Source organism: Lepus europaeus, chromosome 19 (assembly GCF_033115175.1).
Source record: "Lepus europaeus isolate LE1 chromosome 19, mLepTim1.pri, whole genome shotgun sequence".
Taxonomy (NCBI): Eukaryota; Metazoa; Chordata; class Mammalia; order Lagomorpha; family Leporidae; genus Lepus; species Lepus europaeus.
The window spans coordinates 15,827,130-15,854,238 of NC_084845.1; the positions used below are offsets into that span (position 1 = coordinate 15,827,130).

A 27,109-nucleotide genomic window follows, 5' to 3' on the forward strand; every position below is an offset into this window, starting at 1 on the left:
ACTCTTCTTCCTCCCCTAACCAAAGGACAAACTCAAGAGCGCATGGTGGTGACCTGGCCATTTGGGGAGTGAACCAGTGAATGGACTATCATCCCTCCCTCTCTGCCTCTCTGTAACTGATTTTCAAATAAAATAAATAAATCTTAAAAAAAAAAAACAAGGGCAAGGTCTGGGGGTGAAGGAGCGAGGCAGTTTAATCTGTTAATGGAGGAGGACCATAGCAGATCAGCAGCCTGAAGCAGGAGCGACCGCCTGCTTGCTGAGGACGTCTGGGTTAGCGGTGCAGAGAAGGGGGCTGGTTTCCCGGGAGATGCAGCACGATAGCACATCCACGGGGTGGCTCTGATACAGTCCCAAACTGCTCAGCCAGGCGCCGAGCTTGCCACGGCATTGCAGCTCGGCCCTCGGGAGAGGCTGCAGGTGCAGAGATGAGCCTCTCTCTGACTGGCTTGCTCGGCCCCGGCTGCTTGCATGGGGGAGAGGGGAAGCCAACGACTTAGCCCTGAAACAGAACATAGCAGAGTGTTTTCGAAGAGCGGCCAGCAAAGCATCATTTGGCTAGAATCAGGGAGAGTGAAGCTGTGCACAGTGAGAATCTGCCATCCTTAGACGGCCCTGTGCCCAGTGACGAGAACACTGTGATCCTTCATGGATGCATCCACAGTCAACTAATTTTTGACAAATGAGCAAAGGCAGGTTGATGGAGAAAGCACCATCTTTTCAAGAAATGATGGAATTACTGGACAGCCACAGGACAAAAAATACCAAAATATTCTAGACACACAGACCTTACACTCTTCACAAAAATTAGCTGAGGGCCTGGCGCTGTGGCATAGTGGGTTAAGCCTCCACCTGTCTGCAGCGCCAGCATACCATATAGGCACGGGTTTGTGTCCTGGCTGCTCCTCTTCCCATCCAGCTCCCTGCTAATGGCCTGGGAAAGCAGCACAGGATGGCCCAAGTGCTTGGGCCCCTGCACCCACGTGGGAGAGCTAGAAGAAGCGCCTGGCTCCTGGCTTCAGATCGGCCCAGCTTCAGCTGTTTCAGCCATTTGGGGAGTGAACCAGTGGATGGAAGATCTCTCTCTCTCTCTCTCTCTCTCTCTGTGTGTGTGTGTGTGTCTATCTGTCTGTCTGTAACTCTGCCTCTCAAATAAATAAGTAAATCTTTTAAAAAAAAATTAGCTCAGTGCTTTATAAACCTAAATGTAAAATGCAAATCTATAAAACTCCCAGAAGATAGCATAGGAAAAAATCTAGATGACCTTGGGTTTGGCTAGGACTTTTTACCAGTAACACAAAGGTATGATCCAAGAAAGAAACAATTACTAAATTGGACTCCATTAAAATGAAAAACTTCCACTTTGCCAAAGACACCATCAACAGGATAAGAAGTCAAGCCTAAGACTGTAAAGAAATATTTGCAAAAGACATTTGATAAAGGGTTGTCATCCACAACAAGTAGAATCTGCCAACGCTGGCCGGACAGGGGCAGGGTGCAGAACGGTGGCCGGGCAGGCGCAGGGGCCGCGATGGGAAGCGAGCGGAGAGAGGAAGTGCTGATCAAAGGCTCCAGAATTTCAGGTAGGCAGGTGAAGGACTTCAAGAACTCTGTTTTCCATAGATAACAACAGTACACTGTGTTCTTGGAGCATGTCAAGAAAGTAGATTGTAGGTGTTCTGACCACAAAGACCGTAACTATGTGAGATAAGACGTGTATGAACTAGATCGCTTTAGCCATTCCACAACACGCATGTATTGCGAAACCATGTTGTACATGATCCCTTCACATGATGCTGTCAGTTAGAAATTAAAAATAAATCGCATTGATTTTTGAAGAAGAAGAAATATGATCAAACAAAAGAGCCCACTGGTGCGAGGGTGTGCGTCCGTGTGAAAGTCGTGATCGTCGCCTGAGATAGTCGCTGCATTTGCTATCCCGACAAGGGTGGCAGTCTTGTGATTCGTAACGTCCAGGTTCCGACTCAGGACCACACAGAGAACGCCAAGTGTGCCCCTCTCACCGTGACGCCTTGCCCACGGTCATCTCTGCCTGTGCTCCACCTTCGTGGCCTCAGGCTGTGGCACTTGCCCACGGTGGCCTACGCTGCAGGTGTCATCAGATGCACACATTGCCTAGAAGTTCTGGTATAGAGCTGCTTGGCTGCAACCAGATTTTCATGGGTCTGGACACTCCTACTGCAGGCAAAGGCCCTGCTTAAAGGTCTCGGTAGGGAAGTGAGCTGGAGACCCTGTCTCACCACCCAGCGCTGAACCCCATCCTTGTGTTCTTGGGCTTTCCCAGTTTGTGACCCAACCAGGCTAGCACTGCCGTGTGGACCACTCCTTACTATTACCCACGGTTTTGTATGCTTCCAACAATCCTGTGAACTCATCCCTGGGTCAGGTGGGCACATGCGATGGGGCCGTTTGCTGTTATCAGAGTTTACGTGAACTTGGCCGGCATTTCTCTGCTTTCAGATCATCACTGTGGATCAGAGGGAGAGGAGTTACCTTCCCAGCCAAGTGTCTCTGTAGAAGGAGTGTCGCACGACAGGAATCCCAAGGCAGCTGTGTCCACCCAGGAAACCTACCCCTGTGACGTGTGTGGCCTGCACTTGAAAGACATTTCACACTTAGCTGCACATCAGGCCTCATATCCACAGCAGCAGGTGCAGCAGCAGGTGGACAAGCCCCTTGGAAGGGAGGAGACGAAGCCTGGCCCGTGGGAACCTACAGAGAGAACACATCGGAGAAGCTTTGCACATGTAGGGAGGGTGCGGAGGGTGGGAAGGCCTTGGGGGCCACGGGAGACTTTCACGCCCAGTGTGGACAAGAGCACTGAAGATGGGGGAGATTTGCACACTGCACAGGGCATAACAAGCGCCGTGATTCTGGGCGCGGATTCACACCTGCTGGGCATCAGAGAATCAGACGAAAGATCTTACGTGTGCAGAGATGTGGAATCGTTTGCGCCATGCCACTCATCTCATTCAACACCAGAGCATTCATAACAGAGTAAAACCCGACGGATGCTGTGAGTGTGGGAAATTCTTTAGCTGGTGCTCAAGTCTCCTTACACTTCAAGGGGCTCGCACTGGCGAAAGCCCTTCCAAGTGCAGAGATTGTGCGAAGTCCTTTGGTCAGAGCTTCACTCTGGTGATGAGCCATGTGGGTGCTGCAAATGTAGGAAATCCTTCCGCCATCCCCGCACCCTCACTCATCACAAAAGGGCTCATGCTGGTGGAAGCATGAGTGCAGGCAGTGCATCTGGGAAACCCTTCGCCGGCAACCCCAGCCTGATTAAACACCGGAGAGTTCACGCTGGAGAAAGGCCTTCCAAGGGCAATGATTGTGGGAAACTCTCCCCAAACAGCCCTTTGGGGGGCAGTGAATGTGGGAAGGCCTTCAGCCGTTGCTCCGACTTCTGCTTTTCCCAGGTGCAGTGATTGTACCCGCTACACCACAATGCTGGCCCCTCTTGTAATGGTTTTTATTTCTGTAAAATCAATAGTAATAGTCCCCACTTTTGCTTCTAATTGTTTCAGTAATTTGGTTTTCTCTCTTTTTCCTAGGTAAAAATAGCTAAAGTTTAGTCATAGTTGTTAATCTTTTTGAACCACTGACTTTGGTTTTTTGACTCTATGTTGTTTTTCTGTTCTCTAGGGATCTCTAATGTCTTTATTCCTCCCTTTCTCCTACTAACTTTGGCTTGTTTTTTTTTTTTTAGTTTTATTTGAAAGAGAGATAGAGATCTTCAATCTGCTGGTTCACTCCCCAAATGACTGCAACAGCCAGGCCTGAGTCAGGCTAACACCAGCATTTGGGAGCTCAATCCATGTCTCTCTCATGAATATCAGGGACTCAACTACTTGAACTATCCCTGGCTGCCTCCCAGAGTGTGCATTAGCAGGAAGCCAGATCAGAAGTGGAACTGAGACGCAAATCAGGTACTCCAGTATGGGATGCCGGCAGCCCAAATGGTATCTTAGCTGCCAAGCTAAATGCCTGCCCTAGTGTTGGGTTTCAGTTTGCTTTTTCTTTTACTAGTTCTTTAAGTTGTAAAGTTAGATACAACTTTTTAAAAAATTATTTAAAAATTAGAGAAAGAGAGCAAGAGTGCCCATCTGCTGATTTATTCCCCAAATACCCACAATAGGCAGAGCTGAGTGAGTCAGGTCAGAGCTGGGAGCTCCTTCCAGGCCTCCCATGTGGAAGGCAGGTCCCCAAGTACGTGAGCCATCACCGGCTGCCTCCTGGGCCATGCATTAGCAGACTGTTGAATTGGGAGAGGGGCTGGAACCTGACCCAGATACACAAAAATGGGATGTGGGTGCCCCAAGCATGATCCTAACTGCCATGTCAAACAGCCCCAGAGTGAGATTTCTGATCTGAGGTCTTTCTTCTTGTTTAATACAAGCTTGATAGCTGTAAAATTACCTTTTAGGACTGCTTTGACCACATCCCATACATTTTGGTAGGTTGTATTTTCATTTTACCTCTATTTTATGGCTTCTTTTGTGATGTTTTTCTTTGATATAATAATTGTTATTTAATTTTTACAAAGTTATGAGTTTTCCAGTTTTCCCTTTGCTCTTTTTTTTTTCTTTTTCTTTTTTCTTTTTTTGACAGGCAGAGTTAGACAGTGAGAGAGAGACAGAGAGAAAGGTCTTCCTTCCATTGGTTCACCCCCCAAATGGCCATTACGGCCAGCGCTGCGCTGATCCGAAGCCAGGAGCCAGGTGCTTCCTCCTGGTCTCCCATGCAGGTGCAGGGCCCAAGCATCTGGGCCATCCTCCACTGCCTTCCCAGGCCACAGCAGAGATCTGGACTGGAAGAGGAGCAACCGGGACAGAATCTGGCGCCCCAACCGGAACTAGAACCTGGGGTGCCGGCGCTGCAGGCAGAGGATTAGCCAAGTGAGCTGCGGCACCAGCTTGCTCTTTTTTTTTTTTTCTAGCTTTATCCTGCTGAGGTCAGCAAAGAGACTATGTATTAAACTGATTTTTTAATGTCCATTCATTCTTGGGATGAGCAGAAGCATGGTTGTGGTGAAGATAAGACTTCACCAGGTATTTTTTTTTTTAAGCTATTCGCTTTTTTTTTTTTTTTTTTTGCTAGAGTTTGGGCTTTCTCATCACTCTTTGGTCCTTTGGAAAGACAACAAGTAAAATTCCTTGAATATCCCAAACAAACTATTGCTTCGATTTTATCTTGACTGGTCTGCTCTTGTCTTTTTTTTTCTTTTAAAATCTATATTGTAGTTTCCTGAGCCCTGTACTAAAAATCACAATTTTCATACTCAGACCATCACAACCCATACCCATGGGAATCTCTGGCTATTTTGTGTCTTTGAAAAGATCCTAGTTCTTTAAAGAGTCATTGCTCTTTGTCCCCAGCTGTTCCACAGTCACCTGTGACTACCTCTGTCCATTCCTGGAAGGAGTAATTTCTCCCGAAAGTCTTGGCTAATTGGGGAGGAATGCTACTGAAGGAAGAATGTTACGGACTGAGTGTGTCTCCTCCAGATGCATACACTGAAGCCCTAACCCTCAACGTGATGCCACTTGAAGGTGAGACATTTGGGGGATAATTAGGTTTAGATGAAGTCATGAGAGTGGGATCCCCATAAGGAGATTGGTGTCCTTTCAAGAACAGAGGGCGACATCTCGCTTCATAAAGCAACAGAGATAAAAATGAATCAGGTAAAATGGTATCAAAGACGGTGGCAATTATGCTCTCCTTTCCACTTTCCTCTGTGTTGAAATGTTCATAGGGAAAAGTCATAAAAGGAATGTTCAAACGAGTAGTTGGCTTTGCTACTGTATTACTGACTTCCAATTTCTTTTTAACTTCGGACAGTGTACATCATAGGCTATTGACATTTTCACACACTTTAAAAGTGAGTATCTTTCAAAAACTTGATTCAATTTAAGAGGCAATTTCCACATGAATATCCTCTCCTGTTCCTTTCCTTCTACAAAATTTTATCAGAAAGATTCACCTACAATTCTGAACTGGACGAATGGAGGCATCGCTAGGCTAACTACGTCTGTAGGGTTTTATGATCAAAGTTTCACTAACAGGTAGAAAAAATAATGAAACTCAAATTACTGAGCAAAGAATGCAAGTTCTATTAATCATCATTTTGAAAACAATACCCCATAATGGTAAGCACATTGGCTAGAAGGTAGCAGAATGAAAATAATAGTTAATGTGTGCTGTGGCTAAAGACAGTCATTACACTAACTGGGTATTTAAGTTAGGATAAATTATTTGAAATGCAACAAAGCTTTAAAAATTCACTTATTCATTAAGTTACATTAGAATACAAAGACATGGAGTAATAAACAGGCTCTCCTGTTTGTTAACTATGCTGGTCCCCTGTTGATATCTAGGTATCAAATTTCATGCTTTTAACACTGTGAACATTAAATGTTTATTATCTTTCCCAAAAAGGTCACTGGTATGATTATTCTAAAACTTTAAACACAAGAATGACAAATGAAGCCTGTCTTATTTTCTGAATTACATTACAAATTCTATAATTCAGACAGGCCCTGACTTACAATGGTTTGATTCTTTGGCTTTATGATGGTGTGAACTGATATGCATTCAGTAGAAACTGCACTGTAAACTTCAGTCTTTTCAGTAAATTACATGAGACATTCAATATTTTATTATAAAATGGGTTTTGTGTTAGATTGCTTTTCCCAGGTGTAGCCTACTATAAATGTTCTGAATATGCTTCAGACAGACTAGGCTAAGCTATGATATTCAGCAGGTTATCTATGTTGTATTAAGTGCATTTTCAGTGTCTGACATTTTCAACACAAGATGGGCTTATACTGACAGAATCCCACTGCAAGTCAAGGGACATCCATATAAGAAAAATGAGGATATCTGGCCAGCACCGTGGCTTAACAGGCTAATCCTCCACCTTGCGGCGCCAGCACACCGGGTTCTAGTCCCGGTCGGGGTGCTGGATTCTGTCCCGGTTGCCCCTCTTCCAGGCCAGCTCTCTGCTATGGCCTGGGAAGGCAGTGGAGGATGGCCCAAGTGCTTGGGCCCTGCACCCGCAAGGGAGACCAGGAGAAGCACCTGGCTCCTGGCTTCGGATCAGCACAATGCGCCGTCCGCAGCAGCCATTGGAGGGTGAACCAACGGCAAAAAGGAAGACCTTCCTCTCTGTCTCTCTCTCTCCCTATCCATTCTGCCTGTCCAAAAAAAAAAAAAAAAAAAAGAGAGAGAATATCTTCTGGAGGTCCACCAACAATCTTTGCATTTTGAGTTTTCTTACCAGCATGAGTTCTCAGATGCTGAACAATGAGCCATACATGAAAGACTCCACATTCCCATGACTGAAAGCCTTTCCACATTCCTCACCTGCATATGGTTTCTCCCCAGTGTGAATTCTCTGATGCTGAACAAGGTATGCACCAGTGCTGAAGGCCTTGCCACATTCCTTACCCTCATAGGGTTTCTCACCAGTACGAAGTCTTTTGTGTTGAACAAGGTATGGAGAACAGCTAATGGCTTTCCCACATTCCTCACATTCATAGGGTTTCTCACCATTATGGATCCTTTGGTGTTGAACAGGGTATGAGCTACTACAAAGCTTTTCCACATTCTCTACACACAGGTGGCTTCTTACCAGTATGAGTACTCTTGATGTACAATACGTTGATGGCTGCTGAGAAAGGTCTTCCAACATCCCTTATGGTGATGTGGTTTCTCACCAGCATGCCTTCTCCCATGTTTAACACAGGCTGAGCCTTGACTAAAGGCCTTCCCATAACCTTTATATTTAACAGTGTGAGTTCTCTCATGTTGAACAAGATATGAAGAAGCACTAAAGCCCTTCCCACATACCTTCCATTTACATGGTTTCTCTCCCAGATGCAACTTCTGATGTCTAACACATTGATGTTCACTACTAAAGTCCCTCCCACATTCTTCCTGTTTTTCCTGGGTATGTGTTCTGCCATGTTGAACAAATGCTGAGCCTTGACAAAAAGTCTTCCCACATCCATGTATCCAAATGGTCTCTCTGTGTTAAGAATACTCTGATGTAGAGCAAAAGATGTACATTTTTTATAAGTGGACATTTCATCATAATTGGTTATCTCACATTTCAATTGCAAATCTGAAAGCAAATTAAATTTTTTTGTTTTCCTATGTAGAAAAAAATAGGTTCATATGGAAGAAAAAAGACAAAATACCATAATACTAAAATATAGTTGTGATAGTCAAGAAAGGAGAAGTGAATAGATTAATGAGAGTTTATATAAACTAAGGCTGGCTATTAGTGAAACAGGTTTCACTTTATTTGAAGAGCTAATTAAAACACTGACATTCAAGTACCCTCCAGAACCCCTGAACCAGAATACACAGGGAATGAATGTTCCTGTGCATCAATTTTTTTTAAAAAAGCATTTTACTGAAATATAATAAATATTCCAAGAAATGCATGTAAGTTTACGGATGAGTTCTTTGTTCTCTGATCACACTCCTAGCCAATACCCAAGAACAAAACATTACTAGCACCCCTAAGAGTCCTATCTTTCTTTTAACGTGGGAAAGAACAGTGTATTGTCATTCACATGGTATGATTAAGTGAAACAATATTTATAACTTATTGCCAAATTATATGACACCCACACAATTTTATACTATTATATTAACTATCACAAATAAGAAAAAAAATATGTGATATTTATCTTTTTGGGTCTGCTTATTTCACTTAGCATACTGATTTCAGTTGTATTCATTCTGTTGTATATGTATTTCATTTTTTTAATGCTAAGTAATATTCCACCATGGATATATGCATTTTCTTTATCCATCCATCAGCTGATGGACATCTAGGTTGATCCCAAATGTTAGCTACTGTGAGTTGAGCTGCCATTAACACAACAGTGCAGGCAATTCTTTCATATGCCGATTTCATTTATTTTGGATATATTCCAAAGAGTGAAATAGCTGGGTCATATGGGAGATTTATTTTTAGTTTTCTGAGGAATCTCCATACCGTTTTTCGTAACGGTTGCACTAACTGGCATTCCCATCAACAATGTATTAGGGTACCTTTTTCTCTACATCCTCACCATCACTTATTGTTTGTTAATTTTTGTAAGCCATTCTAACTGGGGTGAGGTGAAACTTCATTGTGGTTTTGATTTGCATTTCCCAGATGGTTAGTGATCCTGAGCATTTTTTCACTTGTCTGTTGGCTATCTGCATTTTATCCTTTGAAAAATGCCTGCTCGTATCCTTTGCCCATTTCCTAACTGGGTTGTTTTGTTGTTGTTGAGCTTCTTGAGCTCCTACGTCATCTGTATATTAATCCTTTATTGAATGCATAGTTTGCAAATATTTTCTCCCATCCTGGCAGTTGCCTCTTCACTTTGTTGTTTGTTTCCTTTGCTGTGCAGAAGCTTTTTAGCCTGATGTAATCCCATTTGTCAATTTTTGTTTTCACAGCCTGTGTTTCTGGAGTCTTATCCAGGAAGTCTTTGTCTAGGCCGATGTCTTGGAGCGGTTCACCTATGTCTTCCTCTAGTAATTTAATGGTTTCAGGTCTTAAGTTTAGGTCCTGGATCCACTGAGTTGAATTTTGTATGTGGTATAAGGTAGGGATCTTGTTTTAAACTTCTGCATGTGGAAATCCAGTTTTCCCAACACCATTTTTTTAGAAGTTCTTTTTTTTAATTTTTAAAATTTATTTATTTGATAGAGTTAGAGAGAGAGAGAGAGAGAGAGAGAGAGAGAGAGAGAGAAAGGTCTTCCTTCCATTGGTTCACTCCCCAAAATGGCCACTACAGACGGCACTGCACTGATCTGAAGCCAGGAGCCAGGTGCTTCCTCCTGGTCTCCCATGTGAGTGCAGGCGCCCAAGCACTTGGGCCATCCTCCACTGCCCTCCCGGGCCACAGCAGAGAGCTGGACTGGAATTGGAGCAACTGGGACTAGAACCCGGCTCCCACATGGGATGCCGGTGCCACAGGCAGAGGATTAACCAAGTGAGCCATGGCGCTGGTCCCTCAACACCATTTATTGAAGAGATTATCCTTTCTAAAGAGAATGATTTTAGCTAGTTTTCCAAAGATTAATTTGTTGTAGATATAAATATATGGATTAATTTCTGGGGTTTCTATTCTGTCTACAGGTCTACCTGTGCATCAAATTTTTAACATCTGTAACAAATGCTTCTGACACAGATGAAATTTTTACTTGTGTAGCCTATATTTCATCCTTCCATCCCCTCCCCCATGTTTTTCTTTGCACTTAAATTAAAATCCATCTAACTTTTCATAAATACTGTGGTCCTTGCTTACCTATCAGGCCTCATGCCAAGCCACATCTCCCTTGGTTCCTATTTACATCACTTCCCTTTTCAGCACCTGGAATGGATCACAGCTTTCTCGTCTTTTCGTTCCATGTGTAGGTGGTGTCACTTCCCAGAAAGCCTTTGGCATGCATTCTTTGCAGACCAAATCTTTCTCGTACTACACATGTTTAAGGTAAAATGACACTGCACCAAGAATGTTGTAAGCTGTTGGCTTTGTCTAAGAACATTCGTTTCTTTATTTTCTGTTCCTATAACTTCATTTCTTTGCTTTCCCACTGGCTTTCAGGACATAAATAGCAATATATTCTTCATTTATTTCTCCCAAATTCCCTGGACTAGACATTATTTTGGCTCTCATGCCCTTTGCCTACTTGCTAAGCCAGTGAATATGTTGTCTCATATGGTTAAAAAAAATACTTATCAGCTGATTTATGATAGGGACTGGATTACTCCAGACGGGCCCTTAAAGCAGAGCTTTTTCCTTGCTGGGGGTGCAAGAAATCAGAGAGATTTAGCAGGAGGGAAGTCAGGACAGTCACAGCGTGAGAAGGATGGCTCCTGCCAGACGGAGATAAATTCTGCCAGTAACCGGTGAGCTCGGAAGAGGACCCTGAGCCCCAAAGAAAAGCAGCTATGGTTGATATCAGTTTTTTCTCCAAAGATTTACTTAATTAAATTATTTGAAAGGTGGAATGATGGGCAGAAGGGGAGGCACAGATCTTCTATTCACCGGTTCACTCCCTGCTACAGCCAGGTCTGGGCCAGTCCAAAGACAGGAGCCAGTGACTCGAACTGGGTTTCCCACATGGGTGGCAGAGTTCCAAGCAATTGGGCCACTCTCTGCTGCCTTCCTATGCACATTAATGGAATTGAATCAGAAGTGGAGCAGCTGGGACTTGAAGCTCCAATATGGGATGTTTGTATAACAAGCAGCAGCTCAACATGTACGCCACAATGCCAGCTGTAGTTGATACCTTGACTTGGCTATGCTGCGCTGGACTTCTACTCTATAGAACTACAATTGAGGGTAGTTTTAAGCTACTAAGTCTATGATAGTTTGTTATGAGCAGTACACAACTAATACATTCTTCAAGAGCAGGCCCAACCCATGTCATTCAGCACAAAACTATAACCCATTGATATACAGAAGGAATTGGCTGATAACAAGCAACAAACAAAATCACTGGACAAAATAAGTTAAATCAGGATGTTAAAGGACAATAATTGTCAATCCACTAACATGAATGAGGGAATCCTTGAAACAATGTCTAGAGTGAGACAGAGAAGGTACAAGGTGAGGCTCAGATATCTTGTGCCAAAAAGGAAGGAAAATTTCAGATTCATGGGTTCCTAAACTCTTCAAATTATATTACTAAAATATGTACAGCTTTTTGTATGTCAGTCATAGCTCAACAAAGTGGGTAAAAAAATTGGGATGGATATTTGGCAATGTCTACACCCTGTATCAGAGCACCTGAGTTCTAGTATCAGCTCCACTTCCAATTCTAGCTTCTTGCTAATGTACACTGTGGGAGGCAGCAGGTGATGGTCCAAGTTCTTGGGTCCCTGCCACCGAGCTGGGAATCTGATGGAGTTCCATAACTGGCCTAAAAGTCATCTTAAGAATGGAAGCAAGAGTGAGTAAATTATTTGATCTTTGTAAATATACATTGAAACAAATGTCTCAGTTTTGTCTTATTCTGTCAATCTAAGAAAATACTTTCATATTGTTATTCAGTATCCCTTTCTCTACACTTCTTGCTTTTTTTAAAAAAAAAAAAATTATTTAGGCCGGCGCCGCAGCTCACTAGGCTAATCCTCCGTCTTGCGGCGCCGGCACACCGGGTTCTAGTCCCGGTTGGGGCACCGATCCTGTCCCAGTTGCCCCTCTTCCAGGCCAGCTCTCTGCTGTGGCCAGGGAGTGCAGTGGAGGATGGCCCAAGTGCTTGGGCCCTGCACCCCATTGGAGACCAGGAGAAGCACCTGGCTCCTGCCACCGGATCAGCGCGGTGCGCTGGCCGCAGCGCGCTACCGCGGCGGCCATTGGAGGGTGAACCAACGGCAAAAGGAAGACCTTTCTCTCTGTCTCCCTCTCACTGTCCACTCTGCCTGTCAAAAATTAAAAAAAAAATTATTTATATGAAAGCCAGAATTACACAGAGAGAAGGAAAGGCAGAGAGAGGTCTTCCATCCGTTGGTTCACTCCCCAATTGGTTGAAACAGCCAGAGCTGCACCAATCCAAAGCCAGGAGCCAGGTCTTTCACCTGGGTGCAGGGGCCCAAGGACTTGGGCCATCTTCTACTGCTTTCCCAGGCCATCGCAGAGAGCTGGATCGGACAAGGATTAGTGAGGACTCAAACTGGTGCCCCTGCTTTTTTTTTTTTTTTTTTTTTTTTAAGATTATCTATTTATTTGAAAGGCACAGTAATAGAGAGGAAAGAGAGAAAGCATTCATTCCCTGATTCACTCCCCAAATGGCTACAATGACCAAAGCCTGGAACTTGGAACTCCACCCAGGGTCTCCCATGTAGGCGGCAGGGCCCAAAAACTTGGACTGTGATCCACTGCTTTCCCAGGCACATCAGCAGGGAGCTAGATCAGAAGCAGAACAGTTGGAACACAAACTGGCACTTTGACATGAGATCTCATCCTGTTAGCAAGGTGGTCAAGCATCTTATCAGGTCCCTGGGGGATTCCAGATCTTCTGACGTGTGGTCCAATGAAGCCAGCAGGTGAAGCCCATGGCTCTAACTGCCCAGCCACAGACTGCCCGGGGAGCTTAAACAATTTTCTAGAACATTTCACTCCTTCACTGCCCTGTGGTAGCCCCCCGGCAAGACATCCCACATCGTACCTGCTCCATAATTTACTCAATGAATGCATGAACGCCGGTTAGAAAAAACAGTCTCATAAGGAGGAAACAGGTACTTGGCATCATTCCTCCAAACAGGAGGAATTCAAGAGGTAGGTGATTAGATGGTGCTGTCTTAGGCAGAACACTTCAGGCTAATTCATGAAAAATACTTATGTAACCTAAAAATCCCAGCATTCAAGGAGAAACACCGACTTACGTGAGCCATGCCTTTAGGAACGTGAGAACCAATCCGTCTCTGTTGGAGTTCTATCAGACTCTGGCAAACCCAAGCTGGGAGAGGAAAAGGAGGCTTTGATGTCCACAGATGACGGAAGCCAATAAACCTTCTCGTCCCTCCCTGTCAGCCTCCTTACAGGCTACGACCACCTGCAGACAAAATCTGGGAGAGCGGGGGGAGAGGGGGTGTCGAAGCCCACGGAACCCAGCTGCTCACAGCTGCATGCAGGGCAGACCTCTTCCTGGAGGCAGAATCGCAAAGGTCTACAGTGTTCCGGCCGGCCCCGTCTGGAGGAGGCTGACGCCTGCCGTGTTCCAGCCGGGCCCCATCTGGAGGAGGCTGATCTATGTCTGAGACTGAGCTCCCTGGCTCCCCTTGATCAGATTCTCCTTCCACCTTCACACTCTGGATGCTGAAAAAGAGTTCATATCACCCAAGCCAGAACTTTTTTCACGGTGCCAGGAGAGGGTGAGGTCAGCCAAGACAGGACAAGCGGAGAAAATAGAACTCGATCAGGCATGATTTTCTCATCATTAATACAGGGTTAAGAACATCAGTCACTACATATGGTTGTCCTGAAGAGTAAAAAAACCCACAGAAAACACTTACTAGAAGAATTGTATAACATGAGTTAGCTGTTATTATTGAAGTTATTATATGAAGAACATTACATGCTCTTTATTTCATTTTTACAAAAGAAGAACTTTGCTTCTATTTTTTGTGGACACATCTCTCTGGCATGCTTTATTATAATTTTCAGTACAAAATTTAGAAAACAGCCTTAAGAATATCACTCTACAGGGCTGACGCTGTGGTGTAGTGGGTAAAGCCACCTCCTGCAGTGCCAGCATCTCATATGGGTGCCAGTTTGAGTCCCGGTTGCTCCACTTCCGATCCAGCTCTCTGCGATGGCCTGGGAAAGCAGTGGAAGATGGCTCAAGTTCTTGGGCCCCTGCACCCACAGAGGCCCCAAAGAAGCTCCTGGCTTCGGATCGGCTCCGCTCCAGCCATTGCAGCCATTTGAGGAGTGAACCAGTGGATGGAAGACCTCTCTCTCTCTCCCTCTCTCTCTGCCTCTGCTTCTCTCTAACTCTGTCTTTCAAATAAATAATTTTAAAAAATCACTCTTAAAAAAAGCAGAAAAGACTGACACTTGAATTGACACTTAAATTTCCCCCATCCTCCAGCAACTAAAGAGGTCCCACTCTGATAATATGATGGCTGGAAATATCAAAGCTTGTCACTGGGAAAGTAATTTGTACAACAGGTCTTTGGACGTCCTTTTCCCTGCACTAACAGTTTTTATATAACACTGCTATAATTCTTAAAAGAGATAATACAATTTTTCAATGATTTCTTTATTTGAAAGGCAGAATGCCAGAAGGCGAGAGAGAGACAGAGAGAGAAAAGAGATCTTCCATCCATTGGTTCACTCCTCAAATGGTGGCAACAGCCAGGTCTGAGCCAGACCAAAGCCAGGAACCAGGAATTCCATCCATCCGGGTCTCCCATACAGGTGGCAGGGGCCCAAGCACTCGGACCATCCTCTGCTACTTTTGCAGGTGCATAGGATGTCAGCATCGCCAAGTGGTGGCCCAGCCTGCTGAGCCACGCCAGCCTCGAGGGTCTTTTTCAGACAACAGGAGGCTCAGGGCGTGCTCTTCTCTTCCCGTGCACGCATGCGCAGAGTATGAAGTCCACAGCCTCCTTTTTAAACTAAGAATTAAGAGTCTTTTGCTTCCTAACATAATCGGTTAGTGTGATTCTATTCTACAGACACAAAACAGAGCCCTAGTCACAAGCTAGCAAGAAAGAGGGAGAATGCATCTCTAAATAATAACTATTCTATTCAGGTTACTCATTTTTTTTCACAAGTCTGTATTAACTCCGCCTTCAGAAATTTCATATGCACATCCATTAGTTGTACTTTATCAATATAATTAGGCTCATTCACTAACAAGAGTCTTCTCTGGAAGACATAACTCTGGCTGAGTGGTGGTTATAGACTAAAAGAGAATGAACGCAAAGTGGACAGAATCTTGCCTACGGAAAAGATGCTCACAAACTCGCCAAACCCCCGTTCTCCTTCACTAAATAACCAACATATTGCCCACAAGATCCTTGCAAAGTATCTTACACAATCTCGTATTAGATGGGATTCCTAAATAACTTAAACACTTCTTGACTACCACTGCCCATAACTGCACATCTCGGGCTCACACGGGTACCCTTCTCAGGACTAACCCTATTCACCGCCCACCAGTCCATCACGTGAGCATCCCTGACCTAGCCGGCTGCACGGTCTTGAGCTCTGATTGTGCGCACGGCCATTCCCAGCACAGCCTCACATCCAGAACCAACGGGAAGGAAAGGGAGCCGGGCGCTGCTTCCCCAAGCTCCCAGCCTGGCAGGAGGCGCAGTCTCCGCGGGGGAGGTCCCTTGAAGACCCCTCAGGCTCAGACAGGTCAGCAGCGGTCAGCACGGTGCCCGGGACAGCGCATCCCGCCGCCCAGGGCCACCCAGACCGGCTCCCTGCTGGCGCACCCCTGGGAGATGCTCCCAGGCCCCAGGCTCCGGCCTGGCCCACACCTGGCGTTGAGGGCATCTGGGGAGCGCGCCCGCGGAAGGGGGACCTGTCTGTCTCCCTCGCTCTCTCAGATACAGGAGTGACTGGATAAACACACACACACACGACAGAGAACGCGTGAAATCCTAGTTCTGCGTCTCCTGCGGGAGACGTCACTCGAGGGCTTGGTAACCGCCCCGGCGCGGGCCCGCGTGGCGGCCAGCAGCCGAGCCGAGGCCCAGGTCACGGCGGCACCCCCACAGCTAGCGGCCGCAGGGGCACCAGTCCTCGCGGGCACGAGCGCACGCAACGGCCCCGCGCCTGAGACCCCGCCAGAGCCCACGGAGCCGCCCTCGCGCTCGCCGCCTGTTAGGTCCGGGTCCCGCGCCGGCCCACGTCCGCAGAGGTCCCCCAGTGCCTCCCATTATTGTTGTCTTCTTCACTCAAGCCCTGGTTACCCCGTGGGGTTGGTCGGAGTCCGCAAAGCCCTTTCCCAGAGAACACGCACTGCCTTAGCCTAAGCTCGCTGCCGGGCTACGGTAACGAACAACTGGCAGTGCGATCCGGGGTCCTGGTTGTCCCCGGTGGCCTCTGGGAAATGTAGTTCCAAGCTAAATGGGCCTGGCCTCAGTGGCCTGTGGGAAATGTAGTACAGAGGAGTAAAACGGCAGCGCAAGGACCGCCCACCCGCCGCCCCGGGGACGGGAAGTGCGCAGGCGCAGTAGCGCCGGTAGCGCTGGCGGCGGAACCCGGAGCTGGGCGATGCTACCTGACCAAAAATCCCATAATGGGTACTAAGATGTGTCGTCACGTTAACGTGAAAATATGGTAGCTATTCGAAATCACTTATGTTATTCAATAAAATATTAATAGGAATAATGTAACCTGGTATTGCTAATAATAGACTAAACATGTGAGGGAAATGTAGCCGCCGTCTGATAAAGCGATTTCATTTTTATTAGATATTAAAATTATAGGCTAGGGGCCGGCGCTGTGGCGTAGCGGGTTAACGCCCTGGCCTGAAGTGCCAGCATCCCATGTGGGCTCCGGTTCTAGTCCCAGCTGCTCCACCTCTGATCCAGCTCACTGCTAGGGAAAGCAGAGGAAGATGGCCCAAGTCCTTGGGCCCCTGCACTACGTGGGGGACCTGGAAGAAGCTCCTGGCTCCTGGCTTCAGATCAGCGCAGCTCCAGCCGTTGTGGCCAACTAGGGAGTGAACCATCGGATGAAAGACCTCTCTCTCTCTCTCTCTCTCTCTCTCTCTGCCTGTCCTTCGCTCTCTGTGTAATTCTTTCAAGTAAATAAATAAATCTTTAAAAAATAAAAATAAAATAAGACTATAGGCTATATTGTTGTGTAGTCTTAAGATTTTTCTTGAGGGGCTGGCGCTGGCATCTCATATGGACACCTGTTTGAATCCCGGCTGCTCCACTTCCTATACCACTCCCTGCTATGGCCTGGGAAAGCAGTAGAAGATGGCCCAAGTGCTTGGGCCCCTGTACCCATGTGGGAGACCCAGAAGAAGCTCCTGGCTCCTGGCTTTGAATCAATTCAGCTCCAGCCATTGCGGCCATCTGGGGAGTGAACCAGCAGAAGCCCTCTCTCTGTCTCGCCCTCTCTCTGTCTGTAACTCTACCTCTCAAATGAATAAATGAAAAATATTAAAAAAAGATTTTCCTTGAAAAAGAAAATAAATACAATCAGGCTAATTAAACAAATATTACCTAAATTTAAAAGACATGTATCTTTCTGTCCTACCATGCATTAGAGTATTTTTACTCTTCTTGATTACTTTTCCAGTAACATTTCTCTCAACTGCCTGGAGTTTTTACGGTGTTCTTCTTTTTGTTTATGTAGCGGTAAAGCTGAATTCAGGCAAATGTAAGATTCACTTTGCCTTACAACCCAGCTTTTATTAAGCCCGCATTACACTGTCTCCTGCTGTCAGCTCAATAACATTTGAGGACGGAATAGGATTCTGCTTGATGGTAGCAGCAGGCTTCCGGCCTGGAATTGATTCCCAGCTCTCCACGCGTGTCCATCCACTGTGTTCTGCAGGCTTTCCCAGGTATGGTGGCTGTGCGCCGTGAAGACTGCTCATCTCCCTCTGAACTTGCTAACCTGAAAACTACAGCGAGAGGGCTTGCTGCCTACTCCCTTCGTGTTGATTTTGTAATTGGCCAAACAATATTCGGGCTGCTTCTGCAAAGCACTGTTCGGATAAGACTAACGTTGAAATCAGTAGACTTTGAATAAAGCATGTTAGCCTTTGTGATTTGGGGTGGGCCATGTGCAATCAGTTGAAGGACTTAATATAGACCTCTTCATGCAAGAAGGAATATTGTATTTATTTATTTGTTTGTTTAAGATGTATTTATTCATTTGAAAGCCAGAGTTACACAGAGAGAAGAGAGGCAAAGAGAGAGAGGCCTTCCACTGATGGTTCACTCCCCAAATGGACGCAACGGCCGGAGCTGCACTGATCTGAAGCCAGGAGCCAGCAGCTTCTTCCAGGTCTCCCACACGGCTGCAGGGGCCCAAGGACTTGGGGCATCTTCCACTGCTTTCCCAGGCCATAGCAGAAAGCTGGATCAGAAGTGTAGCAGCCAGGACTCAAACCAGCATCCATATGGGATGCCGGCCCTGCAGGATGGCAGCTTTACCCGCTATGTCACAGCGCCAGCCCCTCAAGTATTTTCAAATGCATCCACTGAAATACACCCCAGATCTCAAGGTCGGCTCATTCCGTGTCAGGTGCTGACTTCAGTGTGGCAGACGTGCCAGGGCTGTGAACCGAAAGCAGAATCGGAGTGTAGAAGCTCTACTGCATTGTCACTGCATCTCGTCAGCAGTTTTCAGCGAAGCCTGCTCTCTTGCTGCAGGGTGAGAATACCTTAAACAAGGGAGCTTTCTGGCTTTGCTAACATTCTCTGAGTTCATTTATTTTAAAGTCTGACCACTTGTTTTCCTTAAGTATTCTATGGAAATTACAGAAAAGTAACCAATTATACAATCCTTAAAAGTTGCCATTTCTCATGTATTTTACAAGTTCAAGAGCCTTTGTGGACGCCGGCATTACCCCCATACCTATGTAGCTCATCTCGTTCACCACAGGCGAGAGTTCCAGTAACTGTGATCCCGCAGCATATTGGGGAAAATCAACGCTGGACTGCAGCCAGCAGGTGGGCCCTTGTCCTCTGTGATGGATTGGTGGATGATTTAATTGTATTTGTTTTTAAATATTTATTTATTTGAAAGGCAGAGTTAGAGAGAGAAAGAGAGAGAGAGAATCTTCCATCTACTGATTCACTCCCCAAATGGCCTCAGTGGCCAAGGCTGGGTCTGGCTGAAGCCAGGAGCCTAGAACTCCACATGGGTCTCTAATGTGGGTGCAGGGGCCCAAGCACTTGGGCCATCTGCCGCTGCTTTGCCAGGTGCTTTAGCAGGGAGCTGGATCGGAAGTGGAGCAGCTGAAAATCAAACTTGTGCCCATGTGGGATACCAGCCTTGCAGGCAGTGGCTAACCCGCCATGTCACAAGGCTGACTCCCTGGATGACCACATTCTAAATCTTGTTTTGAGTGTTTTCTCTTTGGGGATGCTCATGAAGGTAGCTGCCTTGGTTAAATTCCTGCCAGACCTGGCCTTGCAGGAAGGATCTGGATGCATACCGTGTTAGACAGGAGGTCCCAGATGAGACTGGAATGGGAGACAGGGGCGGTGGGAGCACCAGTAAAGACCCCGTGCAAACTGGGGCTTGAACACAGGCTGCCTCTGAGAGGCAGGAAACACACCTAAATTTTTTCTCACTGGGGACGAGGAACACTATTTATCCACCCGATTCTGTGCTTAATAACTGTGGTCACTTCAGGGATTCTGTTGCTCTGGCTGGACACCACAGACTGGGTCATTTATGGACTGAGGTTGGTCTGGCTCCCAGGTCTGGAGGCTGGGCAGGCCCAGAGTGTGCACTGGCGACTGCTCACACCTGACCTTTTCCCTGTGTCATGGTGGCAGGCACCACGCGGCAAGACGGAGCAAGTCAGAGAGAGAGTTTGCTGTTATTGCGAAGTCCCTCCCTGGAGAGCCCACGGCTCCCAGTCCACGGCTCCCTCAGTCCACGAGCGAATTAAGACGTTCAAGAAGGTAGAATCTCATGGCCCACGCACCTCTCTGTGATGCACCTGTCAGACACCATGAACACATGACTTAGGGGACTGTGTGTCCAACGCATGAAATGTGGAGGACACAGTCAAACTGTAGCAGCCAGAGAGCGTCCCCATCACTCTCGCCGGGTCCGCCATGATCCCCCCCCCCCCCCCCGGACCACGGGCTCAGCCTCCTGACCGCTCTCCTCCCTTCCGGGCTCGCCCCCTGCTACCCATCGCTCATCCCCGTCTCTCAGGAGGGGGCAGCTTTCTCCTAGCTTCCTTCAAGGCCCGCACAGCCTCTGCTCTGTGCTGTCTCTGAGCACCCCTCCTCTCCTTGACTCCGTTCCATCCCCATTGGCTTCAAGGACCATTCCCTGAGGGCACCAGGCGGCCCTCCTTGGGGCCTTTGCCGTGGCTGACTGCTCCCTGGATTGCCCTTCCACTGACTGACTCTGTGGCTCACTCAACTGCCGCCTTCCAGACTTCGCTGAAATCTCACCTGAGTGAGGCTTGCCCTGTGCATTCAGTGTGAAACCTGAGACCCATGCTTCTCCCCATCGCCAAACTCAGCTCCCCATGAGTTGCTTTGTTCGTTCTCTACGGCACTGGTTACTGGCTGATCTGTGAAATGATCTACTTCTTGATGACGGTCCCTGCTTGTGCTCTCCCCTCCAACTAGGATGTAGGCACGATTAAGGCAGGAAGTTGTCCTTTCTGTAATCGATGCTGCACTTAAAATTGCCCCAAGCGCATCCTTGGTGCTCAGTAAGTAGGCCAATGGGTACATGCCTGCAGCGCTGGCATCCCATGTGGGTCCTGGGGTCTAGTCCCGGTTGCTCCTCTTCCAGGCCAGCTCTCTGCTATAGCCCGGGAAGGCAATGGAGGATGGCCCAAGTCCTTGGGCCCTGCACCCACATGGGAGACCAGGAGGAAGCACCTGACTCCTGGCTTCAGATCGGCACAGCGCCGGCCGTAGTGGCCATTTGGGGGGTGAACCAATGGAAAAAGGAAGACCTTTCTCTCTGTCTCTCTCTCTCTCACTAACTCTATCTGTCAAATAAAAGAAAAACTAAATTTACTGTATTTTGGCAAAGCCAGTCAAATCTGTTTATTTAGACCAAGTGGCCAGGATGGTTCTGGTCCTGTTTCAGTCACTTACTTCCGTTTCCTGTCAGCTTCTCGCCATCGCCTTTGTGAGCTCCTCTGTTCCAGCTCATGGTTTCCCCTCTGAGTCATCGCAGAACCATTTAAGCTGTCCCTGGGTACATGCACTGCAGTGGGGTTAAGTCGGGCACCTTGCGGAGCCTGCCAGGTTACCCAGAGGGAACGAGCTGGAAAAGCTCTTAGGGGGAGGTAGGAAGCCAGCCTACTGGGAAGTGGGTGAGGCTTATCCACAATGGTTTCATCAGAGTCAAAGCCAACCCTGACTCCCCAGTCTGAAGAGCGGCTGCCTACTCGAGTGAAGGCGACTGTGGAATCCGGGGCGGGTGGGCCAGAAAACAGGACACCGGGCAGGGTAGCTCTCCGTTGCTGTCCACCAGGACCCCGGGATTTCAGCCGAGGGGTGGTTCCTGCTTCAAAGGGAGGTTTTAAAATTGGCTGGGGCGGAAGTCGCCCGCGACTCAGGGCAGATGTATTTGGGGCTGATGCGGCCAAGGCTGGAACCCCTGCTTTCTTCTTGTCACACAATGGTATGGTGGCCGAGATGCACCCGTCTTTGAACAGCCCGCGACCTCCTGGTTCACTTTTAAAATCCGGCAGCACCCGGCTGGGTCCTTAGCTGCACAGCACGACCTTTTCGTGGGAAAAGCTGAATGGTTGGGGGCAAGTGACTTGACTTTCTCTTTTCTTCCACATTGAGTTTTCTTTAATTTTTCTTTTTATTTTAGCCTAAGCTTCCTGGGCCTTGAGTTTTCCCTTTTCTACAATAAGGGGCCTGGCCACAGCCTCTGAGATCCCATCCGACACGTGCCTACCCTTTCAGGTACTGGCACGAGGGGCTCATCGTCCTGCAGGCAGACGCAGGACGAGGTAGGGGAAGAGCAGCCACTCCGCAAACAACCACAGGGCCGATATCGCCAGCACCGATACGCCTCGTTGTATCTGATGACGTTGGATCTGTGCGTCTATTCCGACGACAGCTGGGAGGAGGCCGCCCGCGTTCCGGGTCAGAAGTCCCAGGCTCAGAGCAGACGCCTTCAGAGAGGCCATGCCTGAGGGTGAGGCAGAAGCCATCTTCCAAGGATTCTCTGGGATGGACGGGAGAGGTATGGGGAAAGGTAGTGGGGTACCAAGAAGACACTGCTTTCCTATTGTTGAAAACAATAACGTACTAGTGTAGGCCCAAAGAGGCTAAGGAGTTAAAGAATACGAAGGGGCTGGGGTTGTGGTGTAGCGCATAAAGCTGCCTCCTGGGACAACGATGCCAGCATCCCATAAGGACAACGGTGGGGTCCCCTTTGCCCCACTTCCTGTCCAGCTCCCTGCTAATGTACTTGGGGAAAGCAACAGAAGATGGTCCAGGAGCTTGGGCCCCTGCCACCCATGTGGGAGACCTAGAAGAAGCTCCAGGCTCCCGGCCTCAGTATGGCCCAGCCTGAGGGTCATTGCAGCCATCTGGGGAGTGAACCAGGGGATGGCAGCTCACTCATTCGCTCTGTCTCTGCCTTTCTTAGTGTAACTTCGATTTTCAAATGAGTAAATCTTTTAAAATATATTTTAAAAATTGGCTGGGGCGGCTGAGCATAAAACCAGGTGGACTGGTGGAGACATGGCCTTGGTACAGGGTATCTGCTCCAGCTAGCCTGGCCCTGGCGAATGGGGGAAGCTCACAGGGGTCACCATGGAGACCCGAAGGTGGACGCCTGTGAACGGGGATTGGCTTCCATGTGGTTTACCAAATCACACTTGGCTGAGTCCGCAGACTCTGGCTGCACTGGTGACAGTGACCGCAGAGGCCGTGCTGAGCTCGCTGGTGAAGACGGGAATTTGTGGCAGCGACTCAAGGAATCTGCAAGGAAAAGAGAGGGACTCCATATCTGTAGGGGTAGAGGACTCAGTTCTGCGGGTGGTAGACTTGGAGAAAACGGAAACAGCTGCTTTCTCCTCTGGTCTTCAGTTGTCCATCAGAACACATCCGAGTTTTAATTTCTCCTGACAGTAAGATACTTTCAAGATCAGAGTAAAGACCTGTAGCAAGGCCAGCGCTGTAGCTCACTAGGCTAATCCTCCACCTGTGGCGCCGGCACCCCGGGTTCTAGTCCCAGTCGGGGCACCTGATTCTGTCCCGGTTGCCCCTCTTCCAGGCCAGCTCTGCTGTGGCCCAGGAAGGCAGTGGAGGATGGCCCAAGTGCTTGGGCCCTGCACTCGCATGGGAGACCAGGAGAAGCACCTGGCTCCTGGCTTCGGATCAGCGCGGTGCGCCAGCCGCAGCAGCCAATGGGGGGTGAACCAACGGCAAAAAGGAAGACCTTTCTCTCTGTCTCTCTCTCTCCCTGTCCACTCTGCCTGTCAAAAAATAAATAAGTAAAAAGACCTGTAGCAAAAGGACCAGAATTCAAATGGGCTCCATTTCCACTTGAAAGTGGAATTCTTAAAATGATACTGAACTTCAAGAAATGGCCAGAACAGCAAAAAGAAAAAAAAAATTGAGTGTCCCATTCCATCATTTCAGGATCAGCCTATGGCGTGGGGGTGGTACGGACGCAGGGGAATTTTGTTAACAGAGCCCGCATCTGGCAGGAGTGGGTGGAGAATTCCTGTTTGACAGCACATCTGTAGCTTTCCTCCCTTCCTCTCCTCTGTCTTCAGTGCGGTTGGAGAACCAGACCAATGGCCTTCAGAAACTTTTCCTCGGCTGAACTTTCTGAGCCCATTGTGGCTGGACCCCAAAGTCCCTGCACCACTCTCCGAAAGAGGCAGGAGCCCCCCCAGCAGGGCCGGCCCCACGAGCTGGGGATGGCACGACTTCTGACGCCTGAGCTCACAGAGGACGACTTCGCCTTCTGGCTCCTGGTGGCTCCCGGGTGGTTGGAAGGAATGCAGGTTTCCTGCAGAGGCCCAAGCCCCCAGGGCAAGGGAAAAGCATCCGGTCGCTTCCCGGGCGGTCCTGATGGCACACTCCACCGCCTGCATGTGATGGGCGGCTTCTACGCTTGGGTCAGTGTTTGGCTGTCCTCTATCTTCGGCTGTCCCTTCTCCCCAGGGCTCGCTCAGTCTTCTTTGGGCTGGCATCTAGGTACTCTGGATGGAACGGAGCTCGTGAGGGACTTCTTTCTTGCTGGGGTGGTGAAGGAGGAGGGTCAGGTGGCACCCTGGATGACAGATCTTAGCTGTCCGGATTGGCCTAGCGTCTTGGAGTCCCCAGTGCACAGCGTTGGCTCCGTCTGAGAGTCCTGCCCAACACTGAGGAGCTTGGAGCCTCCTGGATCGCATAAGCTAAGCCGCGGGACAGAAACCCCGGTGGAAGACAGGCCAGGGAGCGGCGCAGCAGCTGCCGGGTGGGCATGGCCAGTCAGGGGGACCTGTAGCGCGGTGGCCCCGGGGGGCGGGTATGAAGTTCGCCGAGGCCGTTGTCCGTGGACAGCAGCTGCGTGCGCCGTGGGGTTCCTTGGCGCGGAGTCCGGAACCTCAGAGCGGTGTCCTGGCTGCCACCTCCGAGGCAAGGCACAGCGCTCAGCCCCAGGCGGGTGAGGGAAGCGTGCGCGAGCCAAGGGCGCGAAGACATCGCAACGGAGGCCAAAGGGCGAGGCCCAACGGCCCAACCCCCGCGGGCCCCGCGCGCTTTGCACCTGCTCTCGCTTGGTGGCGGGCGTTTGGCACCGAGCGGGCCCCGCCGTAGGTGGCGACCGACCAGGTCTGCAGGGGCTCTCCCAGCACCGGCCCCCGGGGCGGGAGCGTCTGCGACCTCTGCCTGTGAGTCCGCCAGCCCTTGTCACGAAGACCTTGCCCAAAGGCAGAGAGAGGGGAGCAACCTTGATTCTCCCGGGATAGGAGCTGGACTGCCGGGAAGGGGGTGGGGCAGGGGAGAGGGGCCGCTTACCACATCCCGGGCTGCCAGGCGGGTTCTCTTCCCTTCTTGCTGCAAGTTTGGTTTTCAAAAAGGCGTGTGAGCCTTAGAACCCTTCCCCCGGCCTGACAGCTGGTAGTGGCCCTAAAAGGACTTCTTGTCCCAGGCGCTCAGACTCCAGAGCTCCCGAATATAACCGTTTGAGCGCGGTGTCTCCCTGTGTCATGGACGCGTCGTGAATTGATGCTTTCTGTGGTCTTCGGGATACTGTGCACCAGGCACCCCGGTAGTGGGCACAGGCACTGCCTGCTGGGAGGCCTTGTTTGGCTCGGCTGCTACACAGACCAAGGGCCACACTGGATGCCAGTCCCCTCGGAAGGTGTCACCAGTCGTCAGCCCATCCCACAGGCTGTTTCTCTTCAAGCTGACCCATACCAACCACCCTGTCACCTGTGTGACAACAGATACAGTACTTGTCTGCATGTGTGTGTATATACAAACATACATATATCACAAATGTAGATGTAGATGTATTTACACTGCTAAATTTTTACCTTGCTAAATTCACCTTTTACTTCTGGTAGTTGTATTCTTGTCGGTTTTTGGCACTAGGATTTTGGTGGTCACCTAGAATGAGTTAGGAAAAATTACCTTCTCCATGGCCTCAAAGAGTATGCATCACACTGATGAAATGTCTGTCTTTTCTATTTGATAGAACGCACCAGTAAAACCATTTGGATCTGCAGTTTTCTTCCTGGAAAGGTTTGTTTGTCCTTTGCTGTTCTTTTAATATTTTTAGATCTGTATTTGTGTCCCATTTTTATTGGTAAATTTTTTGTTTTCCTTTTTATAGCTTTGTGGTATCATTCCTATAACAATATCACTTCCACACTTAAAGAATACAATTTGGTGGTCTGTATCAGAGTCATGAGTATGCAAAACTATCACCAGGGCAAGATTTACAGATTTTCATATTTGGAAATTTATATTTTATATATTGTATTATATTTATATATTTATACAAAATATTTATATTTTAATTTTATATTTAGAGATTTAATATTTAGTTACCAGTTGCTCTCCTCCAATTCCCAAGCCCCAGGCGGTCCCAATCTACTTTCTGCCGCTATGACTTTGCTTATGTGGACAATTCACACGAATGGAGTTATGTAACACTTAGCATAATGCTGTCAAAGTTCACCCATGTTTAGCATGCATGTTTTTATGACCAAACAATATTCCATTACTTGCATACACCACGTTTGTTTATCCATTCATTGGCTGATGGGCAAGTGGGTTCTTTCCACTTTTTGGCCCTTCTGAACAATGCCACACTCAGGCGTGAGTTTTTATATGGATAGACTCTCAGTTCTCTTGGGGATGTGCCTTGAGCCAATTGCTGGGTTGTATGGTAGCTTTGTATTTAAGAGTTTGAGGAACTAAAAGACTGCTTTCCTAAGTTGCTGCACCATTTTGCACTCCCACCAACAATGTTGAAGGTTCTAATTTGTGTATATTCTCACCAGCACTTGCTATTATTTGGCTTTTAAAAAATATTTATTTATCCGAAAGGCAGAGTTACAGAGAGAGAAGGAAAGACAGAGCTTCCGTTGGTTCACTCCCCAAATGGCCACAACAACCAGGGATGGGCCAGGTTGACACCAAGAGCCAAGAGCTTCATCTGGGTCTCCCATGGAGTGGCAAGGGCCGAGGACTAGGGCCACCATCTGCTGCCTTCCAAGGCGCATTAGCAGGGAGCTGGATTGGAAGTGGAGCAACTGGAACTCAAACTGGTGCCCTTATGGAATGCCAGCCTCAAAGGCAACAGTTTAACCCACTAAGCTACAATGTGGTCCCTATTTGGCTTTTGATTCTAGCCATCATAGTGAGAGTGAAATAGTATATCATTCTGGTTTTTATTTACAGTTCCCTGATGATGAA

The 27,109-nt window shown here is 48.1% G+C and overlaps 1 protein-coding gene across 1 annotated transcript in view; it reads left to right on the forward strand.

Moving 5' to 3' along the window:
- The first annotated feature begins 1,531 nt into the window (after positions 1 to 1,531).
- The window catches only part of LOC133747682 (histo-blood group ABO system transferase 2-like), a 55,756-nt gene continuing 30,178 nt past the window's right edge, over positions 1,532 to 27,109 (forward strand). Inside the window, exons 1-2 of the mRNA XM_062176002.1 lie at positions 1,532 to 1,583; positions 22,145 to 22,327. Coding sequence (XP_062031986.1) covers positions 1,532 to 1,583; positions 22,145 to 22,327 — 235 coding nt within the window. The remainder of the gene's footprint in view (positions 1,584 to 22,144; positions 22,328 to 27,109) is intronic.